We start from the raw sequence: 21,190 nt of genomic DNA, 5'->3' as shown, positions 1-21,190 counted from the left end.
ATGTGCCTCATAATCATATCATGGTTCTAGCACGTAAAGCCCCAGGATTTTAATTTTGATTTTTGACTGCGTACAACCTTATCAGTCGCAGGGGCAAAGTGGGTACAAAAGCGTGGCTGGCTTCATTTTGTACCGCTGATGTAGAGATATATCATCAACGCGGCATGAAACCGTATCTTTCGTCGCCGACTCTCAAATTCAACACAATATTTTTTTCTCGTTCAGTTTTGCTTTTTCTGGTTGCCCATTATTTGAAAAATTTTGAGGACACTTCCATGTAAGAAAAGTCCATCGGTGACTGTACTTATTTGCATGAAAGATCGAACTTCAATATAAGAAAATTTAGATCTTAAGAAGCGAATTGGCGATTTTACCAACTTTATTATATCGAGGTTTAACTAGTCACAATTTTCAGCCGCATGCGAAGTGTTGCAAGTGCTGCTGCGATCAAATTTACTGTAGTTATGCGAATCTAGTACACACATTTAGGACAAAGAGATGTTGTTTAAGGCTGACATTAAACTGTGGTATGAAAGGAGGAGGGTAGTGTAGTTGCCATCAGGTGATCCGTTTATGCGACAGCCCACCATCAGATTGTGAAATAAACTGAAGAGCGCAAGTTTGTCACTTTATTCCTTTGGCATAGCTGATAAATTGATCACTCGGCTTATCAGTGTTTCACAAGTGTGCTTTTAGAGCACTGCAATTCTCTGATATTGCACAATGCTCATAGCTGGATGTGAGCAAACAATTTTAAGCAGCAAAATCACTTTAATTGCATTAGGATCCAGCGATGAGCATTCTATGAAATCAGAGGCCCAGAGTAAAGTAGATAGGAGTGCTGACTATATGGCAATGCATTTGGCAGAGCCATCTAATGTCCCAACGGTAAAAAGCATTGCACCGTACTCTGTGCCTCTGTTCACCTCCACTTTGTGATTTTCCAAGGCACTCTCCTCCTTTTTTTCCTTCCCTAGCTGTTGGCACCACATGTGTGTGCCGCACGGCGGTAAGGTCGATAAACAAATTGTCGAGAGGCTTTTCAGCTATCAAATTAATAAGTGAATGGATGGTGCACTTTAGCCATAGCCGTCGCTTGAAGCAGTATCGGCACGTTTTTCAATTGCGGTTGCAACCAGTAAACATGCAATCGGCTTATTTCCAAGTGTTGGAAATATTTGTGTAGCTGAAGTTACCCATCCCAGTTCTGCTACCAGCGATGAAGGCGATAACAGCACACCATTTCAAAGGAGAAGCAGCAGCATGTTCACTTTGATAGTGCTTGCAGGCACTAAATCAAACTAAGTGATCTAGGTAGAAAGCAATATAAAATACTTTTTGCCTGGGTGTCGGTCTGCTACTACATCCATGACCATCAGTTGAATAAAACTGCAGTTGTTTTAAGCAGAGTCATAGCGTAAAGCAAAAGTGTGCTTATGTTCCTGAGGGCTAGTGGTGTGCCCTTACTAATTTGAGAGCACTGCTGCCACCATTCGCCAAATTAAGTGGTGTAGTGTGTGGTAAAGACACCTGAGAGCTTTAATTGTAGCTCGATATGTTAGCTGGTTGCAGGACTCGTATGATGTATAGCATGCAGGCTGAGACATGCCACGACGGAGGCTGAAGCATGCTGTAAGTTGCAGTTCATAAATACAGACAAGAGACAAGTACACGCACAAGTAAGCAAACTTGTACATTAGGTTATCGCTCAGTGACGTGCTGGATGCCCAAAAATGTGAGACAAATATTTACAGCTTTGCATGTCAATTTATTACTAAACGGAGCTTCAGTAAAAACACACCATCATACAAAATTAGTGCTCAACATCTGCTACTATGACACTGGCACTTGCCATACTAAATTTTCATTAATTTACAAACAAAAGTATTCTGCAAACTTCAGTAGGTGACAAGCGGACACAGCATGCATGCACACACAGCATCATGTGGATGACAGCGGAAACATGTGCATGGTTCTACAGTGAGCGATTAGTCAACAAACAAAAAGCACACTTTGCCTCGTTAGATGTCTTGCTGCCCATGGGCTGCTGAAGGCCATGCAGTGTGACTTGGCTGAAGGTGCTAGTAATAAGTTTCTGCGCCATCTATGATTTGAGCCAGAGGCTTGGTGGGATGCAAGTTGTAATACCTTATCAGGCGAGTAGGCACTCCTGTTAATCTTACTCCGGGATCAGAGGCTTGCAGTGCTCTGCTGGCATGCTCAAAGCATGCGGATAACCCAAGTGCTTGCCGAACACAAGAGCTGAACGAAAAGCTCTGAACTTGATTGTGTGCATGCAACAGTTTATTGTTGCCGTTGTTACATCATGCAGCGTGTATGTGCTCCAGCGTGCGTGTGTGCTCCACTGTTATCTTTTCATTCTGGTGTGATAGTAACACGAGCACCTGACCAAGGTGCAGTGTGTTGTGCACAGCACACATCTAATACCCCATGGCAATGCGGGAGTCGGTGGCAGTGGAGTGCAAGAGTAGTGATCACTGCATGGCCTGTGAGACCATAAACGTTCACAGTGCACTGTCGATTTTGGAGGTCATGTCCGCACGGCATCGCAGCCAGTTTAGTATGTTTCCACGTGGCTGAAAGCTTACGAGAGTTTCGAACTGCCGCATTAGATGAGCTACTAGCAGCATCAAGCGCTGCCAGATTTCTGCCTAATCTGTCGAGAATGATCAGTAAATATTTATATTGAAATAAAAGTTGTTCATGAAATAAAAGTGATCCGTTAATCCATTTTGAGGAAACTTTTTCTTTGTTAAAACATTGTTTTAAAAGCATGAGAATTTCTGGCTTTTCTAGCTTACGAATCGTCTTCTTGTGGTAAGAGTGGCTTTATTTATAAAAGGTAATTTACTAACACAGCTTGAATATTTTTTCTTAAGTGTCCCTTTAAAGGCTGCTAATAAGAAAATTAGACAATTACCTACTCCGTAGCTATGCCAGGGTCAATAGTACTTGTGTATAGTGCATACTTGTTTGTAACCAGTTTAACCAAAGTGAAATTTCATTGCAGTTTGCCTTCCCTTTATGACATTTCAGAAGGGCCTGCACTCGTTCAGCATCCTTACCATGGAAGCACCCTCATACATGTGTTGGCTGCACTCCAGAGTGCCTGTAAGTAAACTTGGCATTTTGTAAGAACCAGCTATAGCTTTTATGCTGCGAAGTATTGTGTTACTCCGCATGTTGAGCCTTAAAAGGTCCACACCTATTGCCTCACTGGTTGGTGGCGAAAATTAGGCTTGTGCAAATGTTCAATATTTTTGAATATTTGATTGAATATTAGGCTATTCGATATTTGCTTTGGCTCTAATTTCAGGATTAGTAGTTCTTGAAGAATTTGAATTGAACGAATATGCATTTTTTCCCGTTATAAGCCACATCTCCAATTACAACTACCGGGAAAGTATGAAAAATGTGCATGTAACCCACGGGAATAACTGTGTACAACACCATAATCTTTGTAAAATGTCTCCATTTGGGGATGCATGAATTATCGATGTTGCATTTTCGGCCAGCAGCTCTGTACCCAGTGGCGTAGCTAGGTCGTCTGGCACCCGGGGCCCATAGGTCTTCTGTCACTCCCCCCCCCCCCCCCCCTGATGTAGTCGAGTAAGGCGAGGATATCGACAATTTCCGGGTTTCAGCACCAGTACAGCCGCCTTGGGTAACGCGCACGTTCCCCAGGTCCCCCTCTCCACACACACACACACACACACACACACACAGGGTGCTGCACTGATAACGTGTGATAAGCCCACGTGCCCATCTTCTGTCAGACTGTAAAGCTTGGCAGTCAATACAAATGCGGCATCGTGGAAAACATGACTCACGTCACACGTGACAAAAATATCTTTATAATAAAGCTTTAATTACCAATTTTAGCGGCAATATTGCATTTGCAAAATTGAAGGTTGACATTCATATCTTGCCCAACAACAACTTCACAAAAATCGTCGTAGGTACTATGGCACGCAGTATTTTGTCTGTGGGCAGCCCTCAACGAAAACGAAAATTAAATTGTTTGTCAGTGACGCTGATCTCCCCACCCTATTAGAGAACGCTACCTGCCTCCCCGCTGCGCGGGCGCCAATGCTATGACAATTACGAGTTCTCTTCATTCCGATCAATAAAGCCTTTTTCATTTGCTGCTATACGTACAAACGTGATTATCCGAGCTGCGGCACCACCGCAAGATTGGGAACAGAATAGAGCACGCTTCGGGTCGATTCTTGGCGTCACCATGCATAAAAAAAGAAAGAAAAGGCCGCGATGAAGCCCGTGCCAGCGAAAGCTTGCACTACTGTTGGTCTGCACTCGCAATGGAGAGGATTAAGGGATCAACGTCACTGGTCCACTATTTCATATTTCTTTCGCTGCTGCCATATACTGGGCGCCGCCCGCAGTGCCAAAGTACTGTAGGTAGTAGCACCCAAAACGATTTTGTTTAATAAGTTTTTGTTGAGTTAATAATATTACTTTGAGTCCTCAATTCTCGAATTGAAGTGCATCCTCTATAAGAACTAATTACGGGATTATTAAGGATATGGTTATTACTTATCTGCCATATTGTTCGCGCTACCGAGTTCCTAGTAATCACAAGAAGACAACTTCATAGAATCTCGTTCGGGAAATATCCTTACAAAATTCACCTTTCTTTTTTTATAAAATTCTGTGCTGCTGATACAGACACTGTACTTGTGACATGAAGTCGCACAACAACAGTTTTCTGAAACTTTCGAGGGTAAGAAGGAAAGCGTGAAACATAACGGCAGGTTTCGCAGCGGCTTCTCGGAGCGAGCGGGAGAGGGGAAGTAAAAGCGAGCCGGACATCGCGGCGGGCCCGCGACTACAGCCTGTCGAGTCATACGCCGCCAAACTCTTCGGCCGAACTGAGTCTGAAGATGATCCAGACAATCCCATTCGCGACTTTTGACGGCCCCACTTATGCAACGTCGCTCTCAACGAACGCTTCGCCGTAAACGCGAGCGCCGGGCGCGCTGGTTGAACGCCCTCTTGCTGCTGTCTTTGTTCGTCTTCGTTGCGCGTTCTGAACGGAAGAAGGGCCCAAGAGCCCCAACGCCTTACAACGCCTCACTGTATGTTTAGCGACTCCTGCTCCCAGCATGAACGCACAGCACGAGCGCACCCCACATGAAACGTTCCGCTAAGGCGAGTAGTTTAGCGACCATTTCGCGAAATAAATTTTTTAGCCCGCACATTCGTGCAATTATTTCGTGGGGTGTTGATAGAGCTGCAGTCGACAACTCTGCGGCGCAACGCCTCGGGTGCATGAGCTCGGGCTACTGGATACCGGAGCATTCTTTGCAATTTGCGCCCAGTCAAGCCGGCGGAAAGAGGGGTGTCTTCAGGCGTAAATGACACCTTTCCCCCCCCCCCCCCCACTGGCCCCTTGCACCCGGGGCCCACGGCCCCCCGGCCCCCCCTGTTGCTACGCCACTGTCTGTACCCCACCTCCACGGTGACACTGATGTTGAACATTGCCCTAAAAGTGGTTTCACGGCATCGCGGCCTGTGCTGCGGGAAACCACACCTCAAGGTAAAATTTGTGCTGCCGTGAAGCCACGCCTCAAGTCGAAATTCGCATATACGTACCTGCACCTGCGGCACTAAACCATAAATTTGGTGACTGACACCTGGAAAAACAGCGCTGATTAGGCCTAACAGCCATGGCAGGAGTGGCAGTGGATGTGACACCGTCGTAAGAAGTTTGCCTCCCCTTGGAGATTGGGCTTTAGATGATGCGCGCAGGCCAGTCTGAGAACCGCAAAAGGGGTGAGGGCGCCTACTAAGTTTGTCTATGCATTTGCATAACAGAACAGGTCAAGCTCGCGTGTAGATGAAAAGCATCAAGCTGAATTTGCGCGACACAGCATGAACTGCCGGCGTTGCGCAGTCAAGGTGGCACTTCACAGTGTTGCGACCATGCGCAACGGGTGAACGGGAAATGCCCTTGTGGCCTCAACTATCACAAAATTTTAGCTAGACTGAAGCACAACAGGGAGCAAGAGCCTGTAAAATTTTCTCTGCTGCTGGAGTTGTAGGAAATGTTAAACCTGCGTTCTTGCATGAAAATATCTGAATAGCAGTACTTCGAAAATAAGCTAACCCCAGAGATGAAGCTGTTCCCTTTTTTTGCAAGTAAAGAGCCAACTTTTCTTCGATTTCTCAATATTTGGCTGTTATGTCAAGGTTTTATGCAAATCCCACAACTTCGAACTACTCGCTTCGAAATTTGACCCGTGTCTTATTACTATTTGCTTGAGCTTCGCATTGAAAAAAAAAATAATTGATATTCGCACGAGCCTACGAAAAATGCATTTAAAGTTTCTTTTTAAGGGGTCTTGAAACACCTTTTCTTGAAATCCGATCTACACCGTGTAATGAGTGTGATGGTTTTTGGAGAATACATTCTGAAGAATTTTTTTGACAAGGATCCAGTAACATCCGAAACATAAAGATTGCACTTTTCTCATTACCCTTTGGTTCCTCTTAGCTGTTGTTGCACCCTGTATACTCTTTTTTTTTTTTTCCCTCTCTCTGCGTGAGCTTGTTAACTTTTCAAGGTTGCTGTCTGGCGTAGGTGCCCAGGTGTGGCAAAGGACCAGTGACAGGATGGGCGGGATGCGTTCAGGGTGTCTACCAACCAGGAAAACCGGGAATTGTCAGGGATTTTGAGTAGTCTGGAAAAACTCGGGGAAAACTCAGGGAATTTGTGCTTCTATCAGGGAAAATTAGCTGTAATTTTATTGAAAGGGTCGAAAGTCAAGGTAATGCTGGCTCGAGTAACAGACAGGAATCGTAATGAATCGTCTTTGACGCCCTGTCGTCGGCTGGAGGAGTTGCCAATGTACATTCAACGACCGACTTTCCGGATTCTCGATAATTTGGACGGCTTCGTGGCACCACCACGTACCCCGTAGAGTCAATGTACCAGAACGTCTGAAATTTCAAACTTAAGAACTCTTCGCCGTCCGATTTCCTGGAGGTATTGCCGTGACCGCAGGTCCGAAACGGCATTAATCAAAGCCGCCACCTCTGCTATTTTGTCTACCTTGCCGCCTCGAACCGGCGCTCTCGCACGCAGATCCACTGGCAGCCGTAGCCACCACGGCGGCAACGCTAGGCCTAGATGCTTCGACGTTCGCTATGAAGCTTCTTGCCGTTGGACGCCGTGTTTTTTATTGAAAGAAGTCGCTGCTGTTACCAATGGCACGGACTCCGCCTTTGTGGTCCTCGCGATTGGCTTAGAAGCTTGGAAAGCACGGTGCGTTGCATAATGCCGGTTACCGAAAGTTAGCTTTGCCTCCGTACACAAATATTCCTTGGTGAAGCTTACGCAAAAGTACTGCAGTGAAGCATAACAAGCGCGAGAAGGGGCTATTGCCATTGGACACAGTATGTATTCCTTTATTATACACACGTGCACCCGGTATTTCCTGTCGCAGTACGAGCACCGATATGCCTAATATGTGTACCGACAAGCCTTCAAAGACTTTTCGAACGTGTCTGTGGCGATTTGAGCCCCTAAGGGCAGTAAATGACATACATTTATCTTTTTCCAACTGGCCGATATTTCGGACGTTTTCGCGGCCCCTAGGGAGTTCGAAAAATCGGTCGTTGACTGTGCAACTGACCAAGATGCTTCAAATGGTCCTTGGGGCGAACGAATGGCGGAAGGAGGACAAGAACAGAAATGATCTACACATTGAGGAATAAAGGGGAAAGGAAGCTTGCTGCCGCCGTTTTGCAGGAGCTTGAGCTCAAGAAACAAAGTGTTGGCTGATGCCGAGATGCAGGTGTCCCTCATCCAAACCTGAGATTATGTCAGGACAGTTGAGGTTGACTTACGAGTTGTTGAGAATCTCAATTGTGACAACGTTCGGGCCTCATACCACTGAGCTTGCTATAAGTTGATAGAAATAGCTCCTATTCGAAAATATTTGCTTCTGTATGCATCTCCACTTTATTCGTATTTGAGAATGTCCGACTCGATTTGCAATATTTTTCGAAGACATTTTATTTGCTCTGCATTTTACTAACCCCTCCCTTCTATTCTCTTTTTGAATAACATAAACAGTTCTCCTTAGTATTCAAATTGGACTAAGTCGTTTTTTTTTTCGTATGCTTACTAGAGAGTGACAGCATCGCGCAATATGGTTTCAGTCCATCTTGACATAAAACATAACTCTGCATCACTCAGGGAATTTCGCAATGGCACTCAGGGAAAACCTGGAAAACTCAGGGAATTTGGAAGTGTCAACTTGGTAGACACCCTGGCATTAACAACCACCTTTTCCTCATTTCATACAGCATCTGGAAGGGTGGGCATACACATGTTATCTTTTGTTTGCGAGTAATTCATGGTCATGAACAGTAGCTCAATGGCTGGCATCTAAGGGCTGTTGCACTGGCTGTAACATAAAATGCAGCATAAAAAGAGCTTGAAAGCCGCAGGAGAGAGTGAGCAAGCCAAGCAAGCTATTTTGTGAACTTAGAGGCTTCCTGCTGCATGCACTGGAATGATACCTGACTCGCATGTTCGTAGCAGCAGTGGCTACAGATTGTGAATGTTGCCTTATTGTGTTTGAAAAGTGTTCCAGCACCCCTCTAAATTGATAAGCCAGTATTCTAGAATAGCATGTCAACTGTTGCCAAGAGCAGACCTCTTCCATTGCAGATCCTGGTTCGTTCTGGAGAGGGGAAAACTTCAGCGCTTGCAATGCCAGCTCTGCTTGTTGAAATGTCGGGACATCTTATGTGGTTCCGTTTATAGAGTGATGCAAAAATTTTGCTTATGTATAAAAAGTTTTTTGCATTGTACTTAACTAAAATACCAAGCAGTGTATGTCGTTCTGGTTTAGTGATTTTCGTTTACCAAGATTCTACTGTATCCAGTAAAAGCTTGTTAATTCAGATTTCACGGTAGCAAAAAAAAAAAAAAAAATGTCCAAATTAACCGAATTTTGAATTATTGAGAGTATAAATAACAAAAGCTTACTGACAGCATGCATTTACTTAATGAATCAACATATTCTATTTCTATTTAGCACAAAAGCAGTTGGGAAGCTGCAATACTTGTCATCTCTTGACGGATTAGTGCTCGCAGTGGCAAAGGTGTCGCACTTCCTTTGCAGCACGGCATTGAAGTGGCTTCATCCGAGATGTGCTTTTCAAAGCCGCGCGCACATCCCAATCATTTTTTTCGCCATTGAGCTGGTTGGCAACAGAGCATCCATCCACTGCGATGAAGCCGGTGGGCTTGATGCCAGCGCGCAGGCTGTGGTAAAATTGCTCTTCGTCCTGAATAGCTTCCGCCGTGTTTGTGATGTTGTGCATGCATTGCACTGAGTCAAAATGAAACTTCTGCTTGTTGCAAGCACTGCGGACGAAACAGCAGTTGCTAAAGACGCGGTAATGGATGGCGACCACAGATTTCTGAAGGCGCGCACCAAATGTGTGCGTTGAGTCAAACCATAACTACAGTAGAATCTCGGTCATATGTTCCTGAGAAAAAAATTGTGAGAAAAGGCTTACTAACTGGGAAAAAATGTAATGCGAAGTCACTGAAAAATTTGGCAGTCTGAACTGTAGTTGACATCTACATGTGAAGCGTTGTGCGAATTGACATGCGTTGAGCTAGTGGGTACCGAGCAGCCCGAGACGAGTGTTATCGTTTTCCTATTGCCCAATGTTTTAGGATGGCAATGGGAAACCAAAATGAAATTGAGCTGGTGGGCAATGCCAGGATACAAAGCCGCCAGAGCAAAACATAACTTTCACTTCACGCTGCCTACAGTAGGGAATGGCAGTGCGTTTGGGTTATCGCCTATTAAAGGCGTGCAGTACGCTTCCAAGTTCAAATGGCACTAAGCAACATGCACGCGCTGTGGAACAGTTAGGTTTGTAGCAACCTGGAAAATTGGGAAATTCTGAGCATCTGGAATTGTCAAGGAATGCTTCAATTTAGTGAGTAAAGTCATGGAAAATGACTGACTAAACTGCCCAAGTTTCAAGTTCATGTAGGTTGGTTCCCTGCAAAGTTATTAGGCTCTTTGCAGCACTGCAAGTCAGCTTTCTTGCACAATAAATCTGTTTTCAATCGCCATAATAAAGTAATTGATTCGTAAGTTACGTGCAGCTCTGGCTCACCATGAGTGCACGCCTTGTCCCTGCATGCACTTGCAAGACTGTACAACCTTCTACCGTAGTACAGTTGTTTATACTAAGGGCTTGGCCATACGTGAAGCAGCTTGTGGCTTGCAGTTTTTAAGGATATTGATAGGGGCAGGGGCGAACCTGTCGCATAGAGTGCACACCGAGGACGCACTGAAGGCTTTAGTTTGCCACAGAGCAGTACTATTTCCTTTGTTTTAATGAGTTGATGCTGCATGCTATCTGCATCATAGCCAATAGAAACACGCGGTTTTTGCTGGTTTTTTTTCGTGTAACAAATCTAGTGGGTTGCGCTGTCACCCACATGCAACACCCCAACATGCAGGGATCAAAGATGGAGGAAAGAGCTGGACATAGCACAGACTTCAAGTGCAGAGCTGCTGTGACTGCTTCACTAACATATTTTCTTATACTATTAAAACCCGGTTGTAATAATGTCTTCATTAGCTACTATGTGGAAGCTATGCGGCATAAACCAAACTTTCTGCGATGAAGTAAGCTTCTGCTGCATCGCTGAAAAAGGCCAATTCTTTTGACCCTGTATGCCTGTATACAGCATTAGCTTCTACTCCAGGTGTGCAGCACTTAGCTGGAAAATGCAATAGGAAGAACTACATGGCAGTGCAGTGAAAGCCACATGTCCAGCACTCCTTTCAGCACTTTCGTATAAGACAAAAATGTTATCCACGTACTATTTACTCTCCAAATTAAGGCATGCATTGTAGTGAAGATGTACTGAGTGACCCTATTTTGAAACTTTTTCTTGCATAAAAAAAAAAAAACTTTCACTGAGGTCTCTTAAGCAAGTTTTAATGGGTCCTGCTGTCTAATGAACTATCATTCTTATCTTAAGATGGCCCAGAGCAATGTTCCAGCTGCAGCAGAAGTGCAATGTTTTCAAATCTGCTACCATTTTTTCCTTCAGATTGCATTTGTTGTATGACAAATAACTTTCATCCAGTTATTAATGTTTAAGATTGTCAATATCAGATAATAAAATGACAGTAAGAGAAGCTAAAAATTCTGTGAACTTCAGACCTGTCATAAGTTGTGCTTCTGGATTTAAGAGTAAATGCAGAAAAAAATAGAATGATGGCCAAAATAGGGGGCTTACATCAAAGTTGTACTCTTGAAATTTGGTGTAATATTGAAAAACATTTTCTTGTACACCATGTCTTGCCTTGCATTGTGAAAGTGTAATGGCACTCAGGCAGAAAATTTTTTTTATGCCAGAAAAATGGAAATGCGCTTCATTAAGAGTAGTAAATTTGCCACAATGTTTATACATACAGTGGACTCTCTTTAAACAGAACCTCAGGGGACCAGGAAAATTGATTCTGTTTATCGGGAGTTCCATTTACTGAGAGGCAAAGCTGAATACAATTTCATGAATACAAAACCAACCAACCGTAAGGATGGTGTTCCGTTTAAGAGGCAGTTCCATTTAGGCGATTTTCGTTTATCGAGATACCACTATGTACATTGGAGGGGACTAACTTCATGTCTGGTGCATTTGGCTTGAAATGACCATTTTTCATGGATATTTAAAAATAACTAAGAATATTCCATCTGTGATTGACAAACGGGTTCTTAACATTTAGAACTATGCTCACTGGTTGGTGACTTTTTAATGCCCCATTTTTTCAATTTTAATTGATATTTTTGCTTGATGAGTGGTCTTTGTTTACAGTCATATTATTATTCGCATTTTATCATGACATGATCACATGCCCCTAGAGCCTGACCATAATAGTGGTTGAAATTTTGGAGGCCCCACGAAGCGTCACTTGATCTCGTTGGACGTCATCTATTCGTAAGGTGTTACAAGTGATAACCTGGCCACATAATTTTAAGCGCATTTGGCCCCAGAAGTATCAAAATTTATAATTAAAAAAAGCTTATCTTTTGTGGTCTTGGTGCCTGGCACAAGTACACAGGTTGCAAATGGGCATTTTCAATGGGAGATGATGCTTGTTTTATGCATTCTCTGTACACTAAGCATCGCCAAAACAGGTGCTATCGCTATTGGAGTGACCACTGGGGTCACCATTGAGATTAGGTGCGTGCGTGCTGACCAGCCAATCTGGAAGTATCCAGCAAAAGCCAAATTCACAATCAAAATTTGGAAAGTCTGGGCCCTTAGAAATGTACAGGTGCAAAGCCAGAGGCTTCGATTGCGATCCAGTTAACCAAAAAATTGAATTAACTGGAGTCAAATTAATTCAAGTCTAGTGTACTTAAAATTTTCTTGCTGCCATTGTAAGTTGAAGGTTTTCTTTCAAGTTTTGTTTCTTCCTGACTGGCCAATTTTTTGGACGTTATGTCGAAAAAAAAAAAAACAAAGCCGTTGCTGTATTCTGATGTTTTTTTTTTAATCATGGAATTTTTACTGTGCAAGTCATGGAAAACCTGGAAAAGTAGGAGAATATTGAAAAGGGATTTGCTAGACACCTTGAGTGAAGATGCTTATCGCAATAAGGTTGGTGGCGATAGCTGTGAATGGTGATGTGCGACGCGACGACCCGTGAGGTTTGCTTGTATCAGAAAAGGAATGCACATGTGTCGGTATTTTCATGGGACACGGACAAGAAATTAGTGCGGGAATGCTGCCGGGGTGGTGGGCACTTGGTGCTTTTGACGCATGTGCTTCTCATTCTTTTGTTGTTTACACGGGATGTGGTAGCCAGAAAATGCATCATACGATCGCAATTTGGCGATGTACTGAACATTGGTGCCAACAGACTGTTCTTTATCTGGAATTTGTCATTCGACAAACAAGCATAACTGTACAGGGTCATTTTTGTGTTCTCGCTCGTGAGCGTTGGCACTGTGAAATTGTACGAAACAGGATTGTATCAATAGTGTTCTACTGTACTATTTGCTACAACCGCTGTGAATGAAACCATGGTCGTTATCGATGCAATGATAGCCGGTGGCAACTATGCAGTTCTAAAGGCACGTGAACAACAGTGTCATGTGCTGTACCAAATGCAATAATAAACGCGATGAAGGCACAAATAGGCATGAAGCGTTGCAGCATCCCTATAATTCCTGTGGGGTTTCGACTGATGACTGTGGCGATGCAGAATCTGCCGCTTCGTTTCAGTTGAACGCTAGCGCTGCTTCTGCTTATTTGCATTTTACATTTATGCCGCTTGCCACACTTTGAATTAACAATCTGAATTAACCGGTGTGAGGCCAGATACGTCTGAATGAACAAGAGTTTGATGTCATTAAATACGTACGTCTGCCGGCACCAGAGGATGAGTCCGAATTCACGACAGTTATATTTAGGAGCTTCTACTGTATGCACAATCTGTACATGGTATGTATGACCACCAGCATAGATGAGCTTTTGGAACACAGGAAGTGTATTAAGCTAGACTTTCTCACATCCTAACTGCACTTGCCAGGACTCGAGGGCTCCAGTTCGGATTTATGTGCCTAGCCTATGCTTTGCGCCTTCAAACTCCTGACTGTGCACCAGGGCTTTACGTAAAGTTTTCTTTTTCCTAGCTCCCCTCATCCCGATTACTCTTGTGGGCAGCTGTGTGTGTCGGTGCTGCTTGAAATAACATAGCAGGAAGGAACAGCGAGCTTTCATTAACAAGCTGTGGGCTCTCGTCCGACTTTTCTCAGGTGATCCTTGATGGTGAAGCCGCTGTTTCATCCTGGTTGGACCCGGCCCATAACTTCAAAGAGGTGAGTTGTGAGGCAAAAACTCTGAGCAAGATGGTGGTTGGGAACTTGCAAGCTGCTAAAAGCCATTTTCTCCTGCCTTCTTCCAGTCACGTGACTCCCGCATTTGGCTAGTTGCCCTCTTTTCTTGTATGCTGCACATACTGTGAAGCGGACCGTCTCAGAATGCTGGACTGTTTCAAACTTTAAGAGGAAGCTTTAGCTCGGGCCCAACTCCGATGCGGCCTATTCAAATACATGTAAAACGCAAAAACGTTTTTATGAGATAACCCCTGGACTGATTTTGATGAAATTTGTTGCATTTGAAAGAGAAAGTTAAATTCTAGTGACTGTTGGAAGCGGAATTTCGATTTAGGGCTTGAATTTTCCTAAAACGATTTTCAAATATTTGACCGTTTGAAAAAAATAGAAGCACGAAGTTTACAAATTGATAGCTATGCACAAGAACTGATATCGTGGTTTTGTAAACGGCATCCATTAGATCATTCAAAGCGGACAAATTCAATATATCATTTTACATCTTACATGAATTTGTTACGTTGGTTACAACGGTTTTACAAAAGTTGTATTTCCCTATGATTAAATTTTTTTATATTCATGTGTAACATATCAATTTTGTCCGCTATGGATGTACTTTTAGATGCGATTCACAGAATTGTATTATAATCTTTAGTGGTTGAGTTACAGAGTTGTAAACTTGATAGTTTTGTTTATTGAAAATTTTTGATTTTCGACAATTTTTAATAAAAGATTGACGACCTAACTCAAAAATTCAAAACCAACAGTCACTAGATTTTAAGTTTTTCTTTTAAATGCAACAAACCTCGTCAAATTTGGTGCAGTGGTTGCCGAGAAAAACGAATTCTCCTTTTACATGTATTTAGATAGGAGCACTCGAGCTAAAGCTTCCTCTTAAGGCAGGGTGCCTTTCCCCCTAGGGTCTGTCAATCAAATTGGAAGGCAGCACACCCTCCTGTTCCTGAAAGCGGTGGCCACAACACAGTCAGAGGGGCTGGGGAGCACAACCCTATAGTTTTTGACTTTAGATGTGAATGGCAAGGGTCATCTAGATTGCTGAGAGCAGGGTTGCACTTTATTGGCATAGTCCAAATTTGGTTGCCCAACAGCAAACTCTAAGCTAGGTAAAGGTGCCATGCAGTGTTGTCTAGAGAGCCTGTACTTGTGCCAAAAGCACTGAATTGCCTCACATGAATTTGTGCCACATCATGATTAAAAGTGGCAGTACTAGTGCATCAAGCTGCCCCAAAACAAGCCTTCCAGTGTCTCATGCTGTCTAGGTGTTTTAGCTAAGACCAGCGTCCATGGCATCTTTGCTATGCATAGAAAATCTTGGAGTATAGCACCACTACGACAAAATCTTAAATGCAAGTAGCTTTTCCGAAGCATAAAACAAAACACAGAAAAGAGCTGCATGGAACAACAGAGAAGCATGCAAAGCTAACTAGGGGACTTTTTGTCAGTAGCAGTGCTACCTAAAAGCTTGAGTTGCATATAATTGTCTTACTAAACAGATGAACATAGCCTCTGGTGAATGTGCAGTCAAATCTCGATATAACGAATCACATGGGACCTCCAAAAATTGTTCGTTATTTTGAAAGGTTGTTATAGTGAAAGCCTCAACATTAACCATTCCACCCATCAAGCCATCAGTTCATAAGTTATCACCGTTTGAGCTATCCACAGAAACGTCGCCGTTCGCTCTCGGCCCATGCTGATGCTATTGTCCATAGATTCCACCGCCACGCACCACTGAAGCACCGTATAATAAGAGTGACGCATGCAAAGCAGACGGTGATGCTGAGAAAACTACTGACAAAATGGAAGCTCCATGCCGCCTCCGAAGCACAATGTTTCTTGCTTGTTGGTTTATCGCATTCCTTGCCGTGGACACCACAACTGTTGCACTCAAGGCGGACACCTGGACTATAGTACCAAAGCGCAAGCTTGCATAAATGAAAGTGTCCGTAAAGTGCAAAGTGCGACTGTGTGGCATGACCGCGAGTATGGAGGTTACATTTTTCCGCGCGCATAGGTAGTACAGCTGCAGAAAGTAGTGCGAAAGAAGGAAGAGGCGCGCTTCCGTTGCTAAGTGACACTTGCCTGGTCAGAGCATGCGCTTGTGAAACCCGATGCAAAGAAAAAAAAAATGTTTGAAAAAGTTCTCTAGTGTTTTTTTCATTGATCGCCGTCTCAGGTTTTCTGAACCCGTGTGCCACAGCGTCTGTTTTTTGCACCTTCTCGTCTGCTAGCCTACTGTTTCGGCTGCCATGAAGGGTACATGGAAATCTAAGAATCCTCAAACTTCGGAATATTAGTTTGTAGTACTGAGGCGTTGATAACATGATATGGAAATTGAATAACGATCGTTATTCTGAAAAGTTTGGTATTCTTAAGTTCGTAGTACTGAAATATTTTTACGTTGAAGCCATAAGAAGTCAGCAGGAGATTTCTGAAAAGTTTGTTAATCTGAAAAGTTCCTTAATGTGGTATTCGTAGTAACGAGGTTTCACTGTAGTCGTTTCAGTTGTGCACAGCAGTTTAAACTTCATTTTATGAACTTCGCTTCCCCCTAGGATGCTTCCATAGAAGAAAAAAAGTCGTGTTGAGTGAAGTTCTTTCGCATAATCCTGTAGGTTTTATTAGTAGTGGAACTGCTTTATCCTTTGCACTATTCTGCACCATGGGAATATTGTTTCTCCATACTGTGCCTTACTCAGTGTATTGTGTCAAGAGTAATAATTGACTCCATCCTGTATCACGAGAAAAGATTTCCAAGAAAAACTTGTTTTTGTTTCACTGTAACTGATGCCTTAATTTCACTTTACCCTAAAATTTGTGGAGTGGGTGAAAAAGCAGTGGCTAAAATGCCCTTTCAGTATCATTTCACCAGCACAAAAGGGAAATTGCCTGCGTTGAAGACGGTGGGATGTAATGCAATAAAGTATTGCAGACACCTGTTCTGTGATTTCTGCAATGTGCTCACAAATGATATGTAGGACAGGTGAAATGAGCAGAAAACTTCAAGAGCTGTTAAGGAAGCATCAAGTTGAGACACATGACAGAAACAGTTGTATTGAGCGTTCCTGCTGAGTGTCTTCATTAAATTTGCCTTTGGGCACTGCTCAGGAACTGATCAACATAGGTGTCAACAGCAAAAATATGAGGAAATAAAATGGAAGGTTACAGCATTTTTCTAGAGAAAGCAAACATTAGCCTACTAAAGGTGCTGAAGCGTCTCAATGAATGGTGCTGTACTGATGTGGCAAAATGAAAGCCCAGAACTCCCCACCGGGGAATTGTCATACAGTGTGTGGCATTGTTTGGAATCATTACTTACTTTGATACCTTAAGAGATAAGCAACTCCAAAGAATAAGATGCACACTATGACGATCTCCCCAGTAAACTCTTTTACCAACAATCTTGTGTTTGATAAATGGAAAAAAGAATGTTGAGGGCTTTTTTTCTCGCATAATTTGCCCATCGATGCACTTGCTTGCATTCCAACATGACCTCTTAGAAGCTTCCCTGTGTTGTTGCAGACGCAGTTCTCTTGTTGCTTGCATTTTCTGCACGCACTTTGCCCGCGCAAGCGCTCGCCTCCGTTCTAACAGCACCTCTGTGAGGGCTGCATTTCATACGTTTCCTCACTGCATTCTGAAGTCCACATTCTTTGTCACTGAGCAGTTTCTTAGGGCATGCCATAGTCACAGAATTTTAATACTGAAAGTAATACAAGCAATGAACGTACCCAGAAATTTTCTGACCTATGATTCGACGCAGATTCCCCCGATGTCCAGTGCACTAGTCGTGTGATGAGAAAATACTAACAGTAGTTTGGGCCGTAGAGTTTCCTAAAATAATTACTAGAGTGAACTCTGGTGCTGTGATCGTTCAGCCACCATGGGAATGATGGTTGGTATGAATTTGTCTGATCTTCGTGCTTGTGGCTCGAGATGCTCTTGTGGCTTTGCTTACTACACTTTGAATAACAAAGCGTTACACTCTTGCATTCATTGCCTGCATTCATTCATGGCGTTACAGCTAGTGAAACAGCTGTTGTGACAGCCAACAGAATTCAATTCACTTTTATTTTTTCCATGCCAACCGTGAGGCTATAATGGGCTTAGTGGCCATGCTGCCTTCTTGCAATTGTATTACCAATGCAGTAGTTTTAGACATCGAGGGCTGGTGTGTGTTTGCACACTGTACTTATCCCTGTTGCTTGCTTGCAACTTAGCTCGTTGCATTGTGTGGCTTAGTTTTCAAAATAATTTGAGGTTATTGAGTTTAGCATTGGGCTTTTATAAACGCATGCACAGTGATCGGGTACCACACCAGGGTTCACGCTCCTTGTCAAGTGTCTTTCGTAATACATCTGAATTTAGTAAAGCTTGTAAAGGAATCGAACACAAACGAGCAAGTGGCATTACCCTAGCACTCTGTCCTGAGAGCGCATATCAAGGGTGGAATAAAGAACATTACATGCTCGCACCACTGACTATGATGCATAAGTTACCGAATATCAATCATGTGAAGTGGTCCTTAGGTAGAGGGTAAAGGGAGACTAAAGGGACAAATAATTTGAGCTGTATTAGTAAACTGTCCTTGTACGGTACCAATAAAGCCACTCTTACTGTGACGAGAAACCACAAAAGAATTAAGAACAAGAGACGATTGGCAAAGCCACGTGGAGTTTCCGAATTAGCTTCACATGAGGTCATTGCTTTTGATGGCGGCTTCTTGCTCTTAGTTAACTGTTTATTGATAAAATTTGGCTGTATTGTATGCTAAGAGTCGCAGAATAAACTTAGCAAATTTCAAAAGCATTTACTGAGCCACAATGGCCCCAATACAAAAAAGTTCTGTGAAATGTGTGACATCACACTGAGGTACCGGCATGGGAGTTTCGGTGCAAAATTTATTATATGGAACTGCAACCTTCATTTTCTCTTCTAATAACTTGCTTATTACGGCGAAATAAAAGAAAATAGAGTTTTGAAATATTTCGTAAGACTTTCATCATCATCAGAAATTCACCTCCTCCAGTGCACAGCATCTGCGGGCTTCGAGTGACGCCTGTCACCGGCAAAAGATGCCGAGAGCAAGTGGGGCTATACTAATCCAGGCACAACAAAATTAGGAAGGTTCACTAAGCTTCAACCAGACACTCCCTCACCAGAACAGGAGTTGGCCTCCCTGGTGCAGTATTCGGCTACCCCCTCCCACAGTTTCACTCAATTACCCAATAGCCCTCAGTCCCCAGCAGCTGCGGAGCACCTGACCAACGTGGTGGACAGACCTGTAACGCAGCAGAGGCTACTAAGAATCTCTGGGTCTGGACAGGCTGCCATTGGAAACTGACCCTTGCAACGTTTCACACCCGAACCCTCTCGAGTGAGGCTAGCTTAGCAGGACTCTTTGAGGAACTATCAGACATTGTTTGGGATATCATCGGCCTTAGTGAGATTAGAACTGGTGAGGCTTATACATTGCTGAATAACATATGTGTCCTCTGCTATAGAGGTCTCCTAGATAAGAAGCAATACGGGGTAGGATTCCTAATCCATAAGGATATAGCGGGCAACATTGACGAATTCTACAGCATTAATGAGAGGGTAGCTGTAGTCGTAATTAAACTTAATAAGGAGGTATAGATTAAAGGTAGTACAAGCCTACGCTCCAACATCCAGTCATTATGATGAGGATGTAGCAAGGTGTCTACCAACCAGGAAAACTGGGAATTCTCAGGGATTTTGAGTAGTCTGGAAAAACTCGGGGAATACTCAGGGAATTTGTGCCTCTATCAGGGAAAATTAGCTGTAATTTTATTGAAAGGGTCGAAAATCGTGGTAATGCTGGCTCGAGTAACAGACAGGAACTGTAATGAATTGTCTTTGACGGTGTTGCGCAGTGCAGCCAGCAGAACTGTTGCTGACTTTGTGCACCTAGGTGAATAATATGTTTTGTTGCTTGTTGCTAAATAAAATGATTGTATAAACTAAAGAGGATGCCAAATTTAATTTTTCTGTGTGTGCTTTCATAGAAAACTTGCACCTGCTCCAATGGCTCCTTCAAAACCCTGATGGGCATTTTCACCACTGCTGTTGTTACAGACAAATAAAGTGTACTTCCGTTAAGTAAACCATGATGGGATTGACAAAATTGGCCGAATTATCTAGTAGGTTGATTAAAGAAGCAGGAAAAATGCTGAAGCACACAGCTGATTCATTTGGTGGTATTTGCCCGATTCTAACACACTCCTTAATCAGATGCGCACCAACTTCCTATGTGTTCAAAGTAGAAAACCAACATAGAAACGACATTGGAGCTTCCAAGCAAAGTAGAAATCTGGTTTGTAACCAACTTTTTAGTCGGACAAATATTTAATGCCTCTGATTGTGGCACTAGGAAAAAGCAGGGTGTTTACCAACAGGGAAAACTGGGAATTCTTGGGGATTTTGAATAGTCTGGAAATACTCGGGGAAAACTCAGGGAATTTGTGCTTCCATCAGGGAAAATTAGCTGTAATTTTATTGAAAGGGAATGAAAGTCTCTCTAATTCTGGCTCAATTAACAGAGAGAAATTGTAATGAATCGTCCTTGACGCCGTGTCATCGGCTGGAGGAGTTGCCAGTGTACAGTCAACAACTGATTTTCCGGACGCCCGATTTTTGGGACATGCCCGATAATTCGGATGGCTTTGCGGCACCACCACATACCCCATAGAGTCAATGTATAAGAACGTCTGAAATTTTGGACGCAAGAACCCTTTGCTGTCCGATTTTCTGGACTTTTTGCCGTGACCGCAGGCATAGGTGCCGACTACAGGGGGTCTACGGGGCCTGAGCCCCTACCAAAGCCCCTTCCGGGGGGGGCGGCGTAGGGGGAGGGGCTTAGGAAGGGGGGGCAGATGCTTGTTCACCCCCCCCCCCCCGGCGATGTCGAAGGCTACCCCCCCCCCCCCCCCCCACCCCACACACATGCCTAAAATTTCATTATCCGAGTTTTGTCGCCCATATCATTTGAGGTTTCTTTTGACTTGCCTCTACTTTTTAACCTAAAATTTTATTGGGGCTAATAGCATACTGCATCATTGTTGGCACGGACGTGCACGACTTTTAATTCATAATTTCACTTTGTTTCTTCAAATCCTGACAGTAGGATGAAAAGCGCGTTAGAAGCATCAGCAGCGGCTGCTTCATCCATATTTTTTCCCTTTAACATTGTTTTAAATTTCTACTTTAAACACCCTGC

At 43.4% G+C, this 21,190-nt stretch overlaps 1 protein-coding gene across 2 annotated transcripts in view; it reads left to right on the top strand.

Moving 5' to 3' along the window:
• The window catches only part of LOC142576275 (abasic site processing protein HMCES-like), a 50,595-nt gene that overhangs the window by 8,400 nt on the left and 21,005 nt on the right, over positions 1–21,190 (top strand). For both annotated transcript variants that reach the window (XM_075686335.1, XM_075686328.1), the window contains exons 5-6: positions 3,058–3,132; positions 13,855–13,917. In XM_075686335.1, the coding sequence (XP_075542450.1) occupies positions 3,058–3,132; positions 13,855–13,917 (138 nt within the window). The remainder of the gene's footprint in view (positions 1–3,057; positions 3,133–13,854; positions 13,918–21,190) is intronic.

The sequence above is a fragment of the Dermacentor variabilis genome, chromosome 1 (assembly GCF_050947875.1).
Source record: "Dermacentor variabilis isolate Ectoservices chromosome 1, ASM5094787v1, whole genome shotgun sequence".
Lineage (NCBI taxonomy): Eukaryota > Metazoa > Arthropoda > Arachnida > Ixodida > Ixodidae > Dermacentor > Dermacentor variabilis.
Note: the sequence above shows the minus strand (reverse complement) of the source record. Positions and strands in the feature narration are given on the sequence as shown.